The sequence below is a fragment of the Cetorhinus maximus genome, chromosome 12 (assembly GCF_964194155.1).
Source record: "Cetorhinus maximus chromosome 12, sCetMax3.hap1.1, whole genome shotgun sequence".
Lineage (NCBI taxonomy): Eukaryota > Metazoa > Chordata > Chondrichthyes > Lamniformes > Cetorhinidae > Cetorhinus > Cetorhinus maximus.
This window is the reverse complement of record NC_135890.1, coordinates 99,779,342-99,798,684: the sequence shown is the minus strand read 5'-3', so window position 1 is coordinate 99,798,684 and position 19,343 is coordinate 99,779,342. Positions and strand designations below refer to the sequence as shown.

The 19,343-nt window shown below is 46.7% G+C and overlaps 1 protein-coding gene across 2 annotated transcripts in view; it reads left to right on the top strand.

Moving 5' to 3' along the window:
* Positions 1 to 19,343, top strand: part of dtx1 (deltex 1, E3 ubiquitin ligase) — a 246,812-nt gene that overhangs the window by 197,279 nt on the left and 30,190 nt on the right. For both annotated transcript variants that reach the window (XM_078554245.1, XM_078554246.1), the window contains exon 5: positions 12,866 to 12,927. In XM_078554245.1, coding sequence (XP_078410371.1) covers positions 12,866 to 12,927 — 62 coding nt within the window. The remainder of the gene's footprint in view (positions 1 to 12,865; positions 12,928 to 19,343) is intronic.

The following is a 19,343-nucleotide window of genomic DNA, read 5'->3' as shown; positions in this document are numbered from 1 at the left end:
TTTCACTCTCCCTCTGGCACCTGCACTTTCACTCTCCCTCTGGCACCTGCACTTTCACTGTCCCTCTGGCACCTGCACTTTCACTCTCCCTCTGGAACCTGCACTTTCACTTCCCCTCTGGCACCTGCACTTTCACTCTCCCTCTGGCACCTGCACTTTCACTCTCCCTCTGGCACCTGCACTTTCACTCTCCCTCTGGCACCTGCACTTTCACTCTCCCTCTGGCACCTGCACTTTCACTCTCTCTCTGGCACCTGCACTTTCACTCTCCCTCTGGCACCTGCACTTTCACTTCCCCTCTGGAACCTGCACTTTCACTTCCCCTCTGGCACCTGTACTTTCACTTCCCCTCTGGCACCTGCACTTTCACTCTCCCTCTGGCACCTTCACTTTCACTTCCCCTCTGGAACCTGCACTTTCACTTCCCCTCTGGCACCTGCACTTTCACTTCCCCTCTGGCACCCGCACTTTCACTCTCCCTCTGGCACCTGCACTTTCACTTCCCCTCTGGAACCTGCACTTTCACTCTCCCTCTGGAACCTGCACTTTCACTCCCCCTCTGGAGCCTGCACTTTCACTCTCCCTCTGGAACCTGCACTTTCACTTCCCCTCTGGAACCTGCACTTTCACTCTCCCTCTGGCACCTGCACTTTCACTCTCCCGCTGGCACCTGCACTTTCACTCTCCCTCTGGCACCTGCACTTTCACTCTCCCTCTGGCACCTGCAGTATCATTCTCCCTCTGGCACCTGCACTTTCACTCTCCTCTGGAACCTGTACTTTCACTTCACCTCTGGCACCTGTACTTTCACTTCACCTCTGGCACCTGCACTTTCACTCTCCCTCTGGCACCTGCACTTTCACTCTCCCTCTGGAACCTGCACTTTCACTTCCCCTCTGGCACCTGCACTTTCACTCTCCCTCTGGCACCCGCACTTTCACTCTCCCTCTGGCACCTGCACTTTCACTTCCCCTCTGGAACCTGCACTTTCACTTCCCCTCTGGAACCTGCACTTTCACTTCCCCTCTGGCACCCGCACTTTCACTCTCCCTCTGGCACCTGCACTTTCACTTCCCCTCTGGAACCTGCACTTTCACTCTCCCTCTGGAACCTGCACTTTCACTCCCCCTCTGGAGCCTGCACTTTCACTCTCCCTCTGGAACCTGCACTTTCACTTCCCCTCTGGAACCTGCACTTTCACTCTCCCTCTGGCACCTGCACTTTCACTCTCCCGCTGGCACCTGCACTTTCACTCTCCCTCTGGCACCTGCACTTTCACTCTCCCTCTGGCACCTGCAGTATCACTCTCCCTCTGGCACCTGCACTTTCACTCTCCTCTGGAACCTGCACTTTCACTCTCCCTCTGGAACCTGCACTTTCACTTCCCCTCTGGCACCTGCACTTTCACTTCCCCTCTGGAACCTGCACTTTCACTCTCCCTCTGGAACCTGCACTTTCACTCTCCCTCTGGAACCTGCACTTACACTTCCCCTCTAGAACCTGCACTTGCACTTCCCCTCTGGAACCTGCACTTTCACTCTCCCTCTGGAACCTGCACTTTCACTCCCCCTCTGGAACCTGCACTTTCACTTCCCCTCTGGAACCTGCACTTTCACTCTCCCTCTGGCACCTGCATTTTCACTCTCCCTCTGGAACCTGCACTTTCACTCTCCCTCTGGAACCTGCACTTTCACTCTCCCTCTGGAACCTGCACTTTCACTCTCCCTCTGGCACCTGTACTTTCACTCTCCCTCTGGCACCTGCACTTTCACTCTCCCTCTGGCACCTGCACTTTCACTCTCCCTCTGGCACCTGCACTTTCACTCTCCCTCTGGAACCTGCACTTTCACTCTCCCTCTGGCACCTGCACTTTCACTCTCTCTCTGGCACCTGCACATTCACTCTCCCTCTGGCACCTGCACTTTCACTTCCCCTCTGGAACCTGCACTTTCACTTCCCCTCTGGCACCTGTACTTTCACTTCACCTCTGGCACCTGCACTTTCACTCTCCCTCTGGCACCTGCACTTTCACTCTCTCTCTGGCACCTGCACTTTCACTCTCCCTCTGGCACCTGCACTTTCACTTCCCCTCTGGAACCTGCACTTTCACTTCCCCTCTGGCACCTGTACTTTCACTTCACCTCTGGCACCTGCACTTTCACTCTCCCTCTGGCACCTGCACTTTCACTTCCCCTCTGGAACCTGCACTTTCACTTCCCCTCTGGAACCTGCACTTTCACTTCCCCTCTGGCACCCGCACTTTCACTCTCCCTCTGGCACATGCACTTTCACTTCCCCTCTGGAACCTGCACTTTCACTCTCCCTCTGGAACCTGCACTTTCACTCCCCCTCTGGAGCCTGCACTTTCACTCTCCCTCTGGAACCTGCACTTTCACTTCCCCTCTGGAACCTGCACTTTCACTCTCCCTCTGGCACCTGCACTTTCACTCTCCCGCTGGCACCTGCACTTTCACTCTCCCTCTGGCACCTGCACTTTCACTCTCCCTCTGGCACCTGCAGTATCACTCTCCCTCTGGCACCTGCACTTTCACTCTCCTCTGGAACCTGCACTTTCACTCTCCCTCTGGAACCTGCACTTTCACTTCCCCTCTGGCACCTGCACTTTCACTTCCCCTCTGGAACCTGCACTTTCACTCTCCCTCTGGCACCTGCACTTTCACTTCCCCTCTGGCACCTGCACTTTCACTCTCCCTCTGGAACCTGCACTTTCATTTCCCCTCTGGCACCTGTACTTTCACTTCCCCTCTGGAACCTGCACTTTCACTCTCCCTCTGGAACCTGCACTTTCACTCTCCCTCTGGCACCTGCACTTTCACTCTCCCTCTGGCACCTGCACTTTCACTTCCCCTCTGGAACCTGCACTTTCACTCTCCCTCTGGCACCTGCACTTTCACTTCCCCTCTGGCACCTGCACTTTCACTTCCCCTCTGGAACCTGCACTTTCACTCTCCCTCTGGCACCTGCGCTTTCATTTCCCCTCTGGAACCTGCACTTTCACTCTCCCTCTGGCACCTGCACTTTCACTTCCCCTCTGGAACCTGCACTTTCACTCTCCCTCTGGCACCTGCGCTTTCATTTCCCCTCTGGAACCTGCACTTTCACTCTCCCTCTGGCACCTGCACTTTCACTCTCCCTCTGGAACCTGCACTTTCACTCTCCCTCTGGAACCTGCACTTTCACTCTCCCTCTGGAACCTGCACTTTCACTCTCCCTCTGGAACCTTCACTTTCACTTCCCCTCTGGAACCTGCACTTTCACTTCCCCTCTGGCACCTGCACTTTCACTCTCCCTCTGGAACCTGCACTTTCACTCCCCCTCTGGAACCTGCACTTTCACTCTCCCTCTGGCACCTGCACTTTCACTTCCCCTCTGGAACCTGCACTTTCACTTCCCCTCTGGAGCCTACACTTTCACTTCCCCTCTGGAACCTGCACTTTCACTTCCTCTCTGGAACCTGCACTTTCACTCTCCCTCTGGCACCTGCACTTTCACTTCCCCTCTGGAACCTGCACTTTCACTCTCCCTCTGGCACCTGCACTTTCACTCTCCCTCTGACACCTGCACTTTCACTCTCTCTCTGGCACCTGCACTTTCACTCTCCCTCTGGCACCTGCACTTTCACTTCCCCTCTGGAACCTGCACTTTCACTCTCCCTCTGGCACCTGCACTTTCACTTCCCCTCTGGAACCTGCACTTTCACTCTCCCTCTGGCACCTGCACTTTCACTCTCCCTCTGGCACCTGCACTTTCACTTCCCCTCTGGAACCTGCACTTTCACTCTCCCTCTGGAACCTGCACTTTCACTCTCCCTCTGGAACCTGCACTTTCACTCTCCCTCTGGCACCTGCACTTTCACTCTCCCTCTGGAACCTGCACTTTCACTCTCCCTCTGGCACCTGCACTTTCACTCTCCCTGTGGAACCTGCACTTTCACTTCCCCCCTGGAACCTGCACTTTCACTTCCCCTCTGGTACCTGCACTTTCACTTCCCCTCTGGTACCTGCACTTTCACTTCCCCTCTGGTACCTGCATTTTCACTTCCCCTCTGGCACCTGCACTTTCACTCTCCCTCTGGCACCTGCACTTTCACTCTCCCTCTGGCACCTGCACTTTCACTCTCCCTCTGGCACCTGCACTTTCACTCTCCCTCTGGCACCTGCACTTTCACTTCCCCTCTGGAACCTGCACTTTCACTTCCCCTCTGGAACCTGCACTTTCACTTCCCCTCTGGAACCTGCACTTTCACTTCCCCTCTGGAACCTGCACTTTCACTCTCCCTCTGGAACCTGCACTTTCACTCTCCCTCTGGCACCTGCACTTTCACTCTCCCTCTGGAACCTGCACTTTCACTCTCCCTCTGGCACTTGTTCTTTCATATTCACATGATTTTGCCTTTACTTTGCAACTTCAGGATTTTATTCACTGCATTTGTGTACCATTCCTGGTAAATGAACAGTTGGGAGTTTGAGTTATGTATAAGTACCACACATTTGAAGTATACAAATTCATATTGCAATGACATATAACATTCAGCTTGATTTTGTTTTATCTAATTTTTACTGAAACAGCGACACTTTAAACAGACGCTCTATCTGCCTGATGGAATTGACCTTTCAGGAATGTGGTGTGATTATCAAGTTACTCTGAGTGATGTCTTGTGCTCCCAGTGCTATTAAAGCCTGAATTCTGAAAAATGTATTAACTTAGTGCTAATGAGTGCAAAATTGGTATGAAGCCTCCCTTGGGGTCCTAAAGGAATTAAAAGGCTTTACTATGTCAGGTTGTTACACAGGATCTCTGTGTTAGCCTTGACCATTTCAACTGCCTTTTATTAAATTAGAGTTTAAAGTAGAAATGAAATCTTTTTCAACCTGCTAAATGTTAAGTATTCAATGTATCCTTGTTCATTGCCATTAATTTGCATGATTCTGAATTCTGCGACTGAATTACCCAGTTCTTCCTGTTGTCTAATTCCAAATGATCGCAATGGTTTATACAACAGGAGAAAAGGGTGCTGATTGGTTGGCCAGTTGACTCTTATTGGCCAAGATGTTGTCATGGAGAAAGCAACAGGGAACTATAGGCCAGAATTTTTAGCTCGTTGGGCGGTGCAAGCCTGACCCGAACCAACGTAAAATGACGCGTGATGACACAATCACATGAGGGGACATGTTTCTTAATACCTTAAAATTCTTTAGTTTTTTTATATATATATATATCTTCATCTCCCTGAGGCAGCTCTGCGCCTCAGGGAGCTTTTCCTGTGTGCGCATGCGCAAACTTGTGTGCTCGCCCTCCTCCCCCCCCAACAGAGGCAGCGCTAAGCGCTGCAGCACGAGTTTCACGCTGGGCGGGCCTTCATTGACCCAGCAGCATGAAATCGTGGTCGGTCCCCGATCACGAGCAACGGTCAGCTTCCCGACCGCTCCTGCCTGCCCCCGCCCGACGAGGGCAAAATCCTGGCCATAGTCTCCCCAAGCTCCCGGGTCATTCAGTATATGCTACATCCTACAGTTCGCCGTTTTTAGCTGTAATGCTGCTAGATGCTTTGCCATTGTTCACTGTTGAAGTTAATCCATGAATCAAGGCAACTTGGGTGCAACAACCAAGGAATACTGATAGAAACTGAAGTGAGCAAGCACTGAACACCTTCAAGGATAGAGGGGAGGAGAGAATATTGGTAAAGGGAAAACCTTGGGAAAAATTAGATAAAGTACATAAAAGCATGATAATTCTGCAGGTTTAATTGCTGAGCCTAGAACTGTCACATTCTAAACATAGGGATTGTCAGCCTGCTGAACACCGTCTATAATTTCATCAGGTGTAGTCTAGAACGTGGGCCAGGATTTCCCAATCGGTGAGCAGGGGAGTGAGGCTCGCTCGACGACATGTAACATGATGCGGAAGGACGTGGGGCAGAACTCCCGACGTCACCACGCCTCATTTCAATTTTCAGGTCAGCAGGGGCTCAGCCGAATTAGCTGTGCGCCCGCCGACCTGTCAATGGCCAATTGAGGCCATTGACAAAGTAGTTAAAGTAATTAATGGACCTGCCCGTCCAGCCTTAAGGTTGGCGCGCGGGCTGGGAGCCCTGGCGGGCATTGAAAAAAACATGAAACCTCATCCACAGGCGGGATGAGGTTTCATGTAGGATTTAAAAAATTTAATATAAGTGTAACTGAAAGTGATGGACGTGTCCCATGGACAATGTCACATGAGGTGTCACATGAGTTGGGGAGATGTCAGGGAATTTTTTTTTTTCTGTTCTTAACATTTTTTTATTGTGGAGCCAATCTCCCTGAGGCAGCACTTAGCCTCAGGGAGATGAGTGCGCTCTTTCATGCGCATGCCACGAAAGAGCGCACTCCCAGCTGAGGGAATCCTCCCCCCCGCCTGCACAGGGAGCGCATAGTGCTTCCTTTGCGGATGTCATGCAGGGCGGGCCTTAATTTGCCCACCCACCTAAATTGGCAGTGCGCCTCCGATCGGTGGCATGCCTCCACGTGCCCGCTCCTGAACTCTCCGCCCCCAACAGGCAGAAAATTCTGCCCATGGATCTTTTATAACTCCCAGCCCTACATACCCCTTCACTAATCAGGTCTCTGAATTAGAAGGAGAATGTCTTTAAAAAAAAAATACCAGTGTTAAGACTACAAAGAAGCTGGCTCACACTAACAGATCCTTTGATTGTTTTCATCAGAAAGATAATTGGGGCAGTGTATAGGAAAATAGAGAGAAGCAACCATGGTACATTTTTGGAGCCACCGATAAGACCCTTGTTGCATTTCACTGGCAAACACTTTTCAATATTCTATGTGCAATATCCATGTACCCAGGAGGCTGACATCTGAGAAATGTAAGCTCCACTTAGTAACAAGCAAATGGATTTAAGCAATGTATAGAATTAAATCCGCAGCTTGTTCATTACAGTAATGGTTCCCTGAGGGGGTGCTGGAAAATGCCCAAACCTTCGCTAACACATCCTCTTTGCATTGATGACAATTAGCAGCACACACTGTAGACAGGTCAGTGGTGCATGCGCTGCTCTTTCCTTCCCAACTCCTTGCTCTTCATTGATCAGTGGACCTGCTTTACAGTTTTTCTCCCTGTGGCGTTAACTTGTAGTTCCTTGTGGGTTATGAAGTCATTGCTGACAGAGCCCATTTACTGTTTTAACTAACAGTCTTGCCCATTTTAGGTTGCTTAAGTGTTTCTACTTTGAGAACTTCCAGCATGTGCTGACGTTTGAATTGTGCCCCATTTTACATTTACATTAAGGTGTTGCCCACGCCTTATCAGTACAACAAGGAAATAAGTGACTCTTGTTATGATCCTTGGCCAGGCCCCCACATTGTTGGTGAGATCCCCTTAGGGATCAATAATGATTTGTTTAAAGTAGACAAAGTTTGCGATTTAAGACTCTCGCTCATTGAAGAAAGCCACAAGATTCCACGAGTTTCGAACAAACAAAAATAAACATTACTATACAACGTCAAGAAAGATAAAACAATTCACAATATCTATCTTATACTCTAACATTCAGGGTAAGTATGAGATACACGTGAATTAACAGGCAAACTGTAGTCGAACACCGCACATTACAGAATAAAGGACAGATGCGATGGGTTTCTCAACAGCCCACCCAGACATTAGTCACACTGTGAGTCAACCAATCTCACTGAAACTCTGTCTTCTCATAAGGGGTTTCCAGTCTTTACCTTTAAGGAGCTAATCTTGCAATTCTCTCCAAAAGTCACTCCAACTTAGACGGCTTCAACGAGAGTTACAATCTGGCCTTCCGAAATTACATTCCCTTGGATTCCTGAGTACGCTCGAGCACCAGTTTACAAGCACAATTTCAGTTCTTCGGCCATGTCAAGCAGAACACCACTGCTCCACAGGGGTGCCTTTTCCCAATGGCCTGCAGCATGGAGTCGCCAATGTTCGCCTGCCTTCTCAGATCTTCAGGGCTTCTCTTGAGCCCTCTTCAACTACAGGGACTCTCCTGAGCCCACTTCAGTTTAAGTCTGCAGCCCTTTTCTCTAATTAGAGCCTGTCTCTCTGCTCCTCTCTGTCTCTTAACTGGGACCTCTCCCTGTCGCCCTCCCTTGTCCCTCCCTCTGGGACAGCTCTTCTCCCGTTTCCCTCTCCTCGGGACACTTCCTTTACTATGGCGCACTGCACCCAGTTGCCTGACCCAGGTTTTGCGTCTTTTTCTTCTATGCGCAGGAATGTAGGGCCTGCCTTTGGCCTGAAGAATGCAAAGATGTCAAAATGCGCGTGTGTGCAGCCTGCTCCCGGCCTGCACGTGTGCAAGAGGTCTGAGGTCCATAGGTAGATGGAGTTCCCAACCTCTGCGCTCAAGTATAGGTTTCGTAATACCTTGAACATGTTTAAAATTGTGGCTTCATTTTCTGCCTCCCCTAATGTCCGGAAGACTACATGTTCAGGCCAGAAGTGCAAAAATCATACTGTTGACTTGTACAGACAGAGTATTCAGCTTAAGCATAACCAATAGCACTCAGTGACACATTTATGGTCATTCGTTGTAAGAGCGATGTCTTTTGAAGAAGCCAAAAAAATCTGCAGAGGTATTCCTGCTTCCTTTGGAAACTGTAGCATTCCCTCCTTTCTGGTATGGTGTTCCTGCTTATTTTGGACTACCTTTGATGACAGCAATGTAATATACAGGGAGCATAACTCAGGTTCTCTTACCCGCAACCTATCAGCAAAACGCCCTCGATTTTATTCCAACATTTAAGAGTTCGATCTAAATTACTGAAGCCTGGGATTTTCACATTTCACTTCTATGTTAGATGATTACTAACTCATGAATTATCTGGCACATGTGCTGTTGACTGAACTACTCTAGTTATCAGGGATTAATAGACAATTTGGCTTCTCATCAAGACTCTTCTGTACTTGGTTTTTAAGTAAACAATAATTACTTTCAGCTCAGTATTATTAATGAATGATAATTACACACCAATTCGTCATTCATTATTTCTACAAGAGTGTAACTGTTTGTCTGCTGTCTTTTTTTTCTAGTTTATTAATGTCACCAGTGAGATTTGAGTCACAATTTGCTATAAAAATAACTCAGATGAATGGCGCACGCACAAATATGCATAAATGACATAGCAAGTTTGTGCGAAGGGCAGATACGAGGTTAAACACGGATATCAAAAACTTGCTTTCTGCATTATGCCACCTCACAATTAGTTTTGTAAAAACAGAATTTCACTGCTGGCCTCACCATTGAAATTCACCGAACATCGTGAAGTTGCTGTATTTGCGTGATAAATACAAACTAAACTCAGGACAGAAAGTTGAGCCTTGTCTATTCCAGCCTAAGTACACTTTTAAAGTATGTGGTAAATGTTAATTACTGATAATTAACCTCTCTGGCACCGAAAATTAAGGACTACATGGGTGGAGTTTCATTCCCCCAGGTTTTAATTGTTGGAGATTTTAAAAATGGAAAATTTTATTTTATTTCATTTTTCTTTCTGCCCTTTTTCTTCCCTATTGATTCAGTATTTCTTCCTCTCTCTGCAGTGCCTTATGTGTAGCTGATTTGGCATTGAATTCACCCACTGTAATTTTCAGCCCTCACCCTGTTAATTTCTCAATCCTTCAGCCTGTGATTGGTTAAGGAGATACACGGTTGCTTGCCCTGTTTTCACTCAGATCCTAGATACCTGGTTTCTTTCTCTGTGCCACTGTCATTTGCACTTTCAGCAACTTATCAAGCAAAAAATTAAAAAATCTAAACAGGCAAGAACATATCTAACTACAGGCTGATGCTGTTAGATGCCCTGCCATATTACAACTTGCTACTTGTTAAATTATGCTACACCATCCTTTATAGCAATGTCAAGTGTTTCCAAATTTGTTATTGGGATACGCACAATGTTGGCCAGGCTACATTTATTGCTCAACTTAAGTTGCCCTTCAGTGATGTCTGAGCCTTTTCCTTAAACTGCTCTTATCTCTGTGGTATTAGGTAGGGATATCCAGGATTTTGACCCAGCAATGATGAAGTGATATGTCCCAAGTTAAAACGGTGTGTGAAGTGGAGCAAGATGTGAGAGTGATGATGTTCCCATGACAGGAGCACTTGTCCTTCTCAGTGGTAGAGGTCACAGACTGAGAGGTAAATTTAGTATAAGATTAGTGAGTTACAATTGTGCATCCTAAGAATCATACATACTGTAGCCACAGCGGTGGTACTTGAAGGGGTGGATATTGATTTCAGTGGCAGGGCCACCAAACTGCTCTTTCCTGGATAGTGTCAAGTTTCTTCAATAGTGCTGTGACTGCTCCATCCAGGCAAGTGGGGAGTAGTCAGTTGTACATTCTTAGAGAGGATTTGAGACCATGATAAGCCATTCATCACAGTATTCTCACCCTGTGCCCTGCTTTGTTAGCCACGCCATCAACATAGCGGATCTAGTTAAGCTTCTGGTCAGTGATGGCCCCAAGAGATTGAATGTCAGAAACTGTATGATAGTGGGGGTGTTGAAGGACCAGCAGGGAGACAGTTAGGCTTTTCTTTGTTGGTCATGGTCATCGCCTAGCATTTATGTACTGCAAATATTAGCTACAGCTTGTCAACCCAAGCTAGGTTCTGCTATATGCAGGCACAGACTGCTTCTTCTATGGAGGAATTGTAAAATCATCAGCTCAACTCCAGATTTTATGACAGAGGGAAGGTTGTTGATGAAGCAGTTGAAGATGCTTGGGCCAAGGACACTCTCCTGAAGAGCACTCGCAGCAATGTCCAGGGGCTGCAGTGATTGACCTCTGACAACCATGACCATCTTCCTGTGAGTCAGGTTTGATTCCAGTCACTGGAGGGTTTTCTATTGACCCTCATTGTTCTGGCCTTTGCCAGGGCTCCTTGAGTGTTGCCTTGATATTTCAGTGGAGACGCAAGAACACGAATATCTATGGTATTGCAGGGAAGAGGGGAGAGTACAACTTTCAAATGTTTTAACTGAAATGTAAAACCCAGAGAGTTAATTTGATTTTGGAATTTAGTGTAGAAGGCCCAATATTTGTTCAATCAGCTGGTAAATCCCTGTTTAAATTTTCATTATCACTGATTTCAATGCACAAAAAAAGTCATGAAAGGTTGTTTAACGAGGGTTGTGTAGAGGTGCCAAGCTGATAATGCATGGGTTCCAATCTTGCCCAAAGTCAGTATTACCCCACCCCAAGTGTCCCCAGGCTCTCCAGCCCTTGAATTGAGTATATAAACAGTGATCAATTTGTTAGCAGCATGCGGACTGAATGACATCACTAACTTGTTGGGTTGCTCATGACGAATTAAGTTCCTTGCTCACCCATGGATTTACACTGTGGTGCACATGTACATCCTTCATTGCAGGCATTATAGCTGTAGAGGATGCCACTTTCCATTTTCCCATTTTATTTTACCACTTTAACCTGGGTAATCCATTGGGCATCACATTTCATTTCACACTAGGAGCAAGAGGGAATGGGGTGGGGGGGAAGGGAGTAGTATAGTCAGAGGATTTTCCTGGTAACGTTGCTGGAACACACAGTGTTCATAGGATTCAAGCCAGCTGGTGAAGCAGAAACCAAGATGCAGAGCTTTTCTATGTTGAGAGAGTTTAATGGCTTTGTTCAGTCTCACAGCCCCAGTGTCCCAGCGTTCCCCTATTTATATGTGCTCCAAGTACTTAATTAAACAATGCCCTTCGCCTATCTATCCTAACAATATAATTAACATGCTATTAACAACCAGGGTTGTGACCAGCTTACTCTGAGCAATTAGACAATGGAGTCTTTGCATCAAAAGAGACAGATAAGATCACAGTTAAATGTCTCATTCCAGGGACATTGCCCTCACCATAGAATCATCGAATGAAACAGTACATAAAGAGGCCATTTGGCACATAGTTCCTGTGCCAATTCCTTGAATGTGCTGCTTAATATATGTCTCTACTTCTCTGATCTTTCCCATTGCCCTACAGACCTTCCCCTTCAAAGTTATTATCCAATCCCCTTTTGAAAGTGGTTATTGAATCTGCTTCCATCAGCCTTTTAGACAGTACATTCCAGATCATAACAACTGGCTGTGTAAAAATTATTTGATTTTATCAATTACTTTAAAGCTCCATGCTCCCTTAGCACCGTGCCTTGTACCGAAGAACATGAGGGAAGAGAGAAAGTCCCAATAATGAGTATGGTGTAAAGAACCAAGTTTTTATAGCATAGTTCCAGAAACAAATAGTCTCTTAAATGATGCCACATAAAATTCATAGTCAATGATTAATGGTGCATTTCTGCTTCCTCCTTGAACCCTGTCTTTTTGTTAGAAGTCTTCCTTCTATCAATTACAGTCTACAGCATTTAGACTGTAGAGCAATGGTATTGAGTTTTCACAATGGCCAAGGATTGGGAAAAACTACGAGATAGAGACCAAAAGAAAAGGCTTATTTTCCAAAATGTATTCTTACCATCGGGAAACAAACAAATGCTGCTAGAGAATTTGAGATGATGGAAAAGACTGTCAAATTCTTTGAAGTGTGAACCTATATTCATTGGATCCTGCAATCATTACCGACCACAAACAAAGTTATTGTGTGAAAAGACACCTGCAGTATTTAACAGGCCGTGTCAGTCCTGTGCAAAGTAGTTTAGGCTACCAACCTTTTGTTATCATTCTTGTGTGAGAGATGCTGCCTTTGCAGAATTCTGCTAATAAAGTAGGCTGACCTACATACTTCAGCTGAACTGCTGGAATGAGGGATTTCTTTTCCCTTTCCTGGTGTCAGAGCTAATAAAGGATGTGTGATCTCTTTCTCTCTGACAGGAAAATCTCCAGAGGATGTGGTGCGAAGATACATGCAGAAGGTCAAGAATCCGCCAGATGAGGTGAGGGTTACCTATCAAACTATCCCTCAGTCAGAGCGCTACAGAAAGACCAGAAGGTGATAGGTGGCTGTGACAATTCACTTCACCCTACTGTGTGTCATTATTTCCATCTTTAAGGCAGGAACAAAAGCTGCACTACTTGAAGCAAATACCACTGAGATTTTATTTTGTCCTTACTTCAAACTCTGTGTGTGTGTGTGCGTCTGTCTGTCTGTCTGGGTGTGTGTGTGTTTGTTTGTTTGTTTATTGCCAGGCCAAAATATCCCTGTTTGTAATCTGCTTTTCTCATTATGTTTTTCATTGATTCATCATGTGTTCTGGAACATCTTTGTGTCATCATTTCTCAATGGTCATTGTCTCTGATTCTGAATTGTCCTTGTCTGTGATGATTTTCCAAACTGTCTCTGTAAATGACTGGAATAGACTGCATTTCTAAAGTGTGTTTTCTTCCAAACTAATAATAAAGATTTTATTTGGTGATGAAACTCGATAATCCCAACCTTCTAATCCTACTGGGTGTTTGTGCCAAAAGAGAGCAAGATTTGCATTTATATAGAGCCTTTCACAGCCTCAGGGTGCCACAAAGTGCTTCTTAGCCAATAAAGTAATCTTGAAGTGTATTCCAGTGTTGCAGGGAAACAATTTGGCAGGAGCTGCCCCTGAGCCTGTGGCTTGTTAAAAATAAAATGTATCTTTTTAATTAATTCTCATGCTCAAAGCCATAGGGTGGTCACACCTTGGATTTACATCTTCATCAAGGCAATGTAAAAAAATTAGCAACTTCCTCGAGCGGAATCTTGTGTAGGTGCCAGGGTCTCAGCCACCGGCTAGAGAGCTAGTGGAGGCCCCGCGTTGCCTCTTTTCGTTAAGGCCTGCCACATCTTGTTCCACTCAGCCAATTGACAGGCCGGTAGTGGGCCTTCCTCCAGGATCAAGGACCCGCCTGCCAAGAGCTGCCGGTCAGTCAGAGGCTGGCAGCTCTATTGGATGGCAGCGCACGCTGGGGTGGCGGTGGCTGCCACCGGTTCAACACTCACCCAAGGCCCAAGATCATTGCTAGATCCCTAGCCACAGGTCAGTGATGACAACAGTAGGGTCACGGGGTGGGGCTCATGGGGTGGGGTTCAGGGGGGCGTGGGGTGGGGGGGCAGGAGGGTCAGCAACAAGGGCTCTCAGCTCTCATCCCTTCCCGATGCTGGGTCTCTCGATCATGCGTTGAGTGCTTTTGAAAAAATGACCCATCCCTTGGAAGCCTGCAAGCACCTCCACATGGATTTGTTTGTCATGCTCCCCACGTGGGTTAACACCAGCAATGGTGGAATGAGGCCCTTAAGTGGGCATTAATTGCCTATTTAAGGGCCTCAATTGCCAGCGGGGTGAGAAGGCCATCCACGAGCCTTCCCGTCACGGACTTAACTGAGATAGAGGTGGGAAGGTCGCAGGGTCGCCGCCCACCACCCTCCCGCTTGATTAAATGCCCCCTCACTGCCACCAAAAAAGCCATGGGGGTAGGCCCAAGATTCCACCCCTCACCTTCAATACACAGACCTCCTTCTTGAAGCATTTTTGTCATCATTTTATTTGAATCTTGCGGGATGCAGTAGGGATCAGTAACATTTTACTGTGTCGCATCAAGATTAATTTATTAACACAGGATTCCAAATGACTGAATCGTTTTGAGAACAACTTAAATTTGAGTGGTGCCTTTAACCTAGGAAAACATCCCAGTGTGCTTCACAGGAGCATTATCAGACAAAAATTGACACCAAGTAAAAGAGATATTAGAAGCGGTGAAAGATGTTGGTTTTAAGAAAGGTCTAAAGGGAGGAGAGGTTGGGCCGTTTGGAGGAACCTTCACCAATAGTGAGGCAAAGGGGTGATGCATAAGTCTTGACGAAGGTTAAGAAAAAAAATAGGGAACAGACTATCGGTTGAACTCAAGTTTACGGAGGGTGGAGTATTCATACCTTCCAAACCCATCTAGAAGGACAAGGGCAGCAGATACATGAGATCACCACCACCTGGAAGTTCCCCTCCAAGCCACTCACCATCCTGACTTGACTATAGATATATATATATATATACTGCCGTTCCTTCACTGTCACTGGGTCCCTCACTAACAGCACTGTGGGTGTACCTACACCACATGGACTGCAGCAGTTCAAGGAGGCAGCTCACCACCACCTTCCCTAGGGCAATTAGGGATGGGCAATAAATGCTGGCCTAGCCCACACCCCTTGAATGAATAAAAAAAAACTTGTCATTTGGGAGGAGGAATTCTTTGTGCAAAAAGTGGTGCAAAACGGGCAATATCGAATCAGCCACCCATTATATTCTGCACCTGACGTTGGAGTCAATGGAGCTGAATATCAGGTGCTGCTTACAAAGGGCGGTTGATCTGTTATCACCCATTTTACGTTTCCGCCTGCAACAAATTTCTGCCGTTTGCTATCACAATAGAGCTCATTATATGCGTTAATCTAGCATTTGTTGCAGCCCATCAGCTTGTCACTACTCGCTTGAATTTAATATGGAAAAAAAGAACATGTAATACTTTTTAGCACATCATAGAGCTGGCTTTTATCTGCTGGAACATATTGCCCTAATTACTGTACTTCAAGGCTGTGTGCTGCTGTGATAAACCTCATGCACATTACCATCGAATTTGCAAATTTCCCACGTTTTTATTTTATTATTTTGTCACTGTTAATTCCCTGTCTAACCTTTTCACTCAATTTCCATCTATATCATTATTGGCACAGCCTAGTGCGCAAGTAGGATTTTGAGCATTGCAGTAAGGAGCCACAGCTGGAACATTTAAACTGCCGCGGAGACATTTAAGGGGTACAACTGAATCATTTAAACTATAGATAGAATAGCTGCTGTCCGGTCAGGTATTTTGTGGAGGATTAAGATTTGACACCTTTTAATAACTTAGCATTTTGCTTACAAACTGAGCACAGTGGAATCTCTTTTAAAGCCTCCAGTATAACCTCTGCCAGTTCACTGCTTAGTCATGGAAATGGCACTGACAACTCTGAGCTTCATCAATAAAGAAGGACAGCTGCACAGTCAAAAATGGAAAGCTGGTCAGAAAAATGAAGACCGTTTGGAGAAGATCGGTAGTGCAGTGGAACATCAGCTATTCAAGTAGTACAGACAATTAACATCGTTGGCCTAGCAATTGGACCCGCTTTATGGGTGAAAAATGGGTGCAATGTTGGCCAAATTCTGGAACCAATGTCCTGCGCTCCAAGGATGCCTGAAAGACGCCCACCCAATACTGATTCTGGGCATTTTCAGACATCCGGGGCCAGCTGCGTAAAACACGTGTTAGGCCCATCATTAGTATATGCAAGCAGTCTCCCTCCTGTTTTAGGAGCCCCCTGAGAAATAAGGGCTGCCCCGAGCCCAGGTTTTGCGGCCATTGTTGCAGCCTACCCTCCGCCCCACCCACCTACTATCCTGAGGCTGCTGCCAGTAAGGAAACTCTTTCGAGTTATTAGCAGTCACAGATTGCAACTCTTTCGAGTACAATCACAGTTCTTGGTTTCCAGGAGTGGGACATGAACCGACAACCCTCTGATTCAAAGGCGGGGGTGCTATGAACTGAGCCACAGCTGACACCTCCCTGCCAGTAAGGAAGAGGGCCTTAAATTCATTCCTTCAGGACAGCGAGCAGCTGGAGCCTTTGAGGCCCCAGACCAGACCTGACACTGAGTTGGCTAAGGGCCTCCTGATTTGGATGTGCAGTGCGGCGACCTCGGCGTCTTTGTGACAGGAACTGGCGCCACTGGATACCAAGCTCATTGTCGCCTACATTACGACAGGGAGTTGGCTCACTAAGAGTAGGGTGCAGGACTCATTCTGTCAGAAATAGATTTCCTGTCACCAATCAGGAGTTTGCTCAAGTTGTGATGAAGGTTGTAGTGTTGGCTCGAGGAGGTTACTATATGACAAGTGGCTCCTGCAGGACACGGGGCAGAATTTTACATTCCCCCGCCGATGGGTTTGTAGGTATGAGCTGGCTGTAAAGTTTCTTGGATGGCCTTCCCATTGGGCTCCCGCCTACCCCGACCTCCCAACAATTTTTTGCTGAGACGCGCAAGGCCTAGGCCGGCCAGCCAGCCCGCCCTTGCCCCAGTTGAGGCCAATTATTGACGACCTAGGGCTGTTTCCCAGCCTCAATTTTATACCTGATGGGAGGAGTTCAAGGGAAGAGGTGAGCCCAAAAGTGGCCCTGTTCAGGCCTCGGGTGGGGTCACCTCCATCAGCAGCCTCCTTTTAACATCGGGTCCGCAAAACTGCAGCCTCCTTTTAAAATTGGGCACCCCCCCCCCTCCCCCGCCACTGGCCCCTGCAAGTGACCCCTGACAACCCTGGCCTCTCCATAAACACCCCTACTCCCCTCTGCCCACCCCCTAGGGCCTCACCTCTCCGCCCTGAGACCCCTGACACGTACCTGATCCGGGACTCCCAGGATTCAGACTGTAGGAATTGCTTGCAGTCCCAGTACGCTGCAGGGACCAGAGATTGGCTGGCAGCTCTCCAAGGCGGGACCTCCGAGTGAGGGGTGGACGTCCCGCCTCCAGGCAATCAACTTGGAGCATTAAATGTCAGTGGGGCAGCAGTAGCAGCAGAGATGTGTCCTCCACCGATTCCTTGGATGGCGGGAAAGGGCAACCCCGCCATCCTGAATTTCCTGGCCATGGTAGTAGTGGGGAGAGGATAAAATCAAGGATTTGTGAGAAAAATCTGTTTGTGACTTTTAATTGGCTTCCTCAGGACTGCTTGATTTTACATGAATACCGGATGTGGTCTTCATATTAATACAGTATAATAAGTAACATGGCTGATGTCTAGTATGAGGGAAAATAGCCTAGGACTCCTGCAATAGTTGGAAACACAATCCAAATATATTTTAAATAAGGGCTATTTTAATAGCCATTGTCACTAACTGCTTACGGTACTGAACCAGCAATGTAGGTGGACTGACATCAAATCCCAGCGGAGCAAATTGCAAAATGAATTCAATAAATCTGGCGATTTGACCATGAAGCGTAAACATGATAGATTAATGTAATAACAAATTTAGCCGTTCTGTGACCTAGTCCACTTTACGAGGTTGACTTCTAATTTCTTCATTGCAACTGGGGATAACAGTAAACATACCTTTGGTGGCGGTGCCTGCACCCCAAGAAAAAATACTTTTTTTAAAAAGTAACTCATTTAGATGAAGCTCTCATTGTCATTTCCATTTTCAAAAATCATAACAAATTTGAAACAATCATCAATTTTTGAATTGATTTTCCTGTTAAATCTTACAATCAGCAATCTATTACTAATGCACTTAAGTTTGACTTCAATCAGCTATTGATTTCTGCATTGGCGGGCAGATGCTTTTAAAAGGAATTTTAATTAACTCCAGTGCTGAGGCAGGTCAGTTAAGACCAGAGCATTGTCTCTTAACAAGGGATACTTCATCAGGCTTATATATGTAATAGTTAAATTAATTTATTTTTTAACAGTCATTGGGATTGTCCTCTGGAAAGTAAAATATGTTAGACTTCAACCAGCATTAACATATTGCCACTACTTTTGATTACCACAAAAGGAAATTTAGATCATAATATTATAGAAGGTTGCAACACTGGAACAGGGCCAGTTAAGCTTATTTGGCCCATTAAGTCTGCATTGGTATTTTCCTCTACATGAACCATCTGGTCTAACCCCACACTCCTCCTTGCTCCCCATACATGGAAGTAGTCCACTCTTTTAAGCAACTCGTTCCCTCATTCTGCTTCAACATTTTCTTTCTAATTTGTTCTTTGACTTCTGACTGCCTTGTGACCATGATCATCTTGTGATTATGACAGGACTTGTGATTATCTTAAATTGCTGTCGCTTAACCAACAACATCTCAATTATTCAGTCTCTCCCTCAGAAAATGATTTTCTAAACAAAATTGGCGTTATTCTAAAACCTGACCAGAAGCAAGCGTTGACAACCCTTCATGAATACTTTCTTAACATAAGGGTCAGAACACTTTTTGTTTTCTTCAGCACTTTGACATTCAGTGGGTGGTGTAAGCAAGAGGAATATGCTGCTCATCTGGCCACCAACACAATTTAATTCCAACATTGCCTATGACCCAACCTTTTGTGTGACATCAGGTGGGTAGAAAACAGGTGTCTCCTTCTAAATAGTCCCAGCAATGCTGCAGACGACACACAGACACATTAGGAACAGGGAGAGCCATGTTAGGAGATCTCTACCTTAGCACTGTTCTCCCAGACCCTGAGCCCCAGTTTGTTCTCATTTTCTATTCTGAAGGTCATGACTGGTGCTTTGTACTGTTCCATGGGTGCCATCAACCCTCTGATGCCTCGCAGAAGGAACCCCTCCTCATTTTTAGC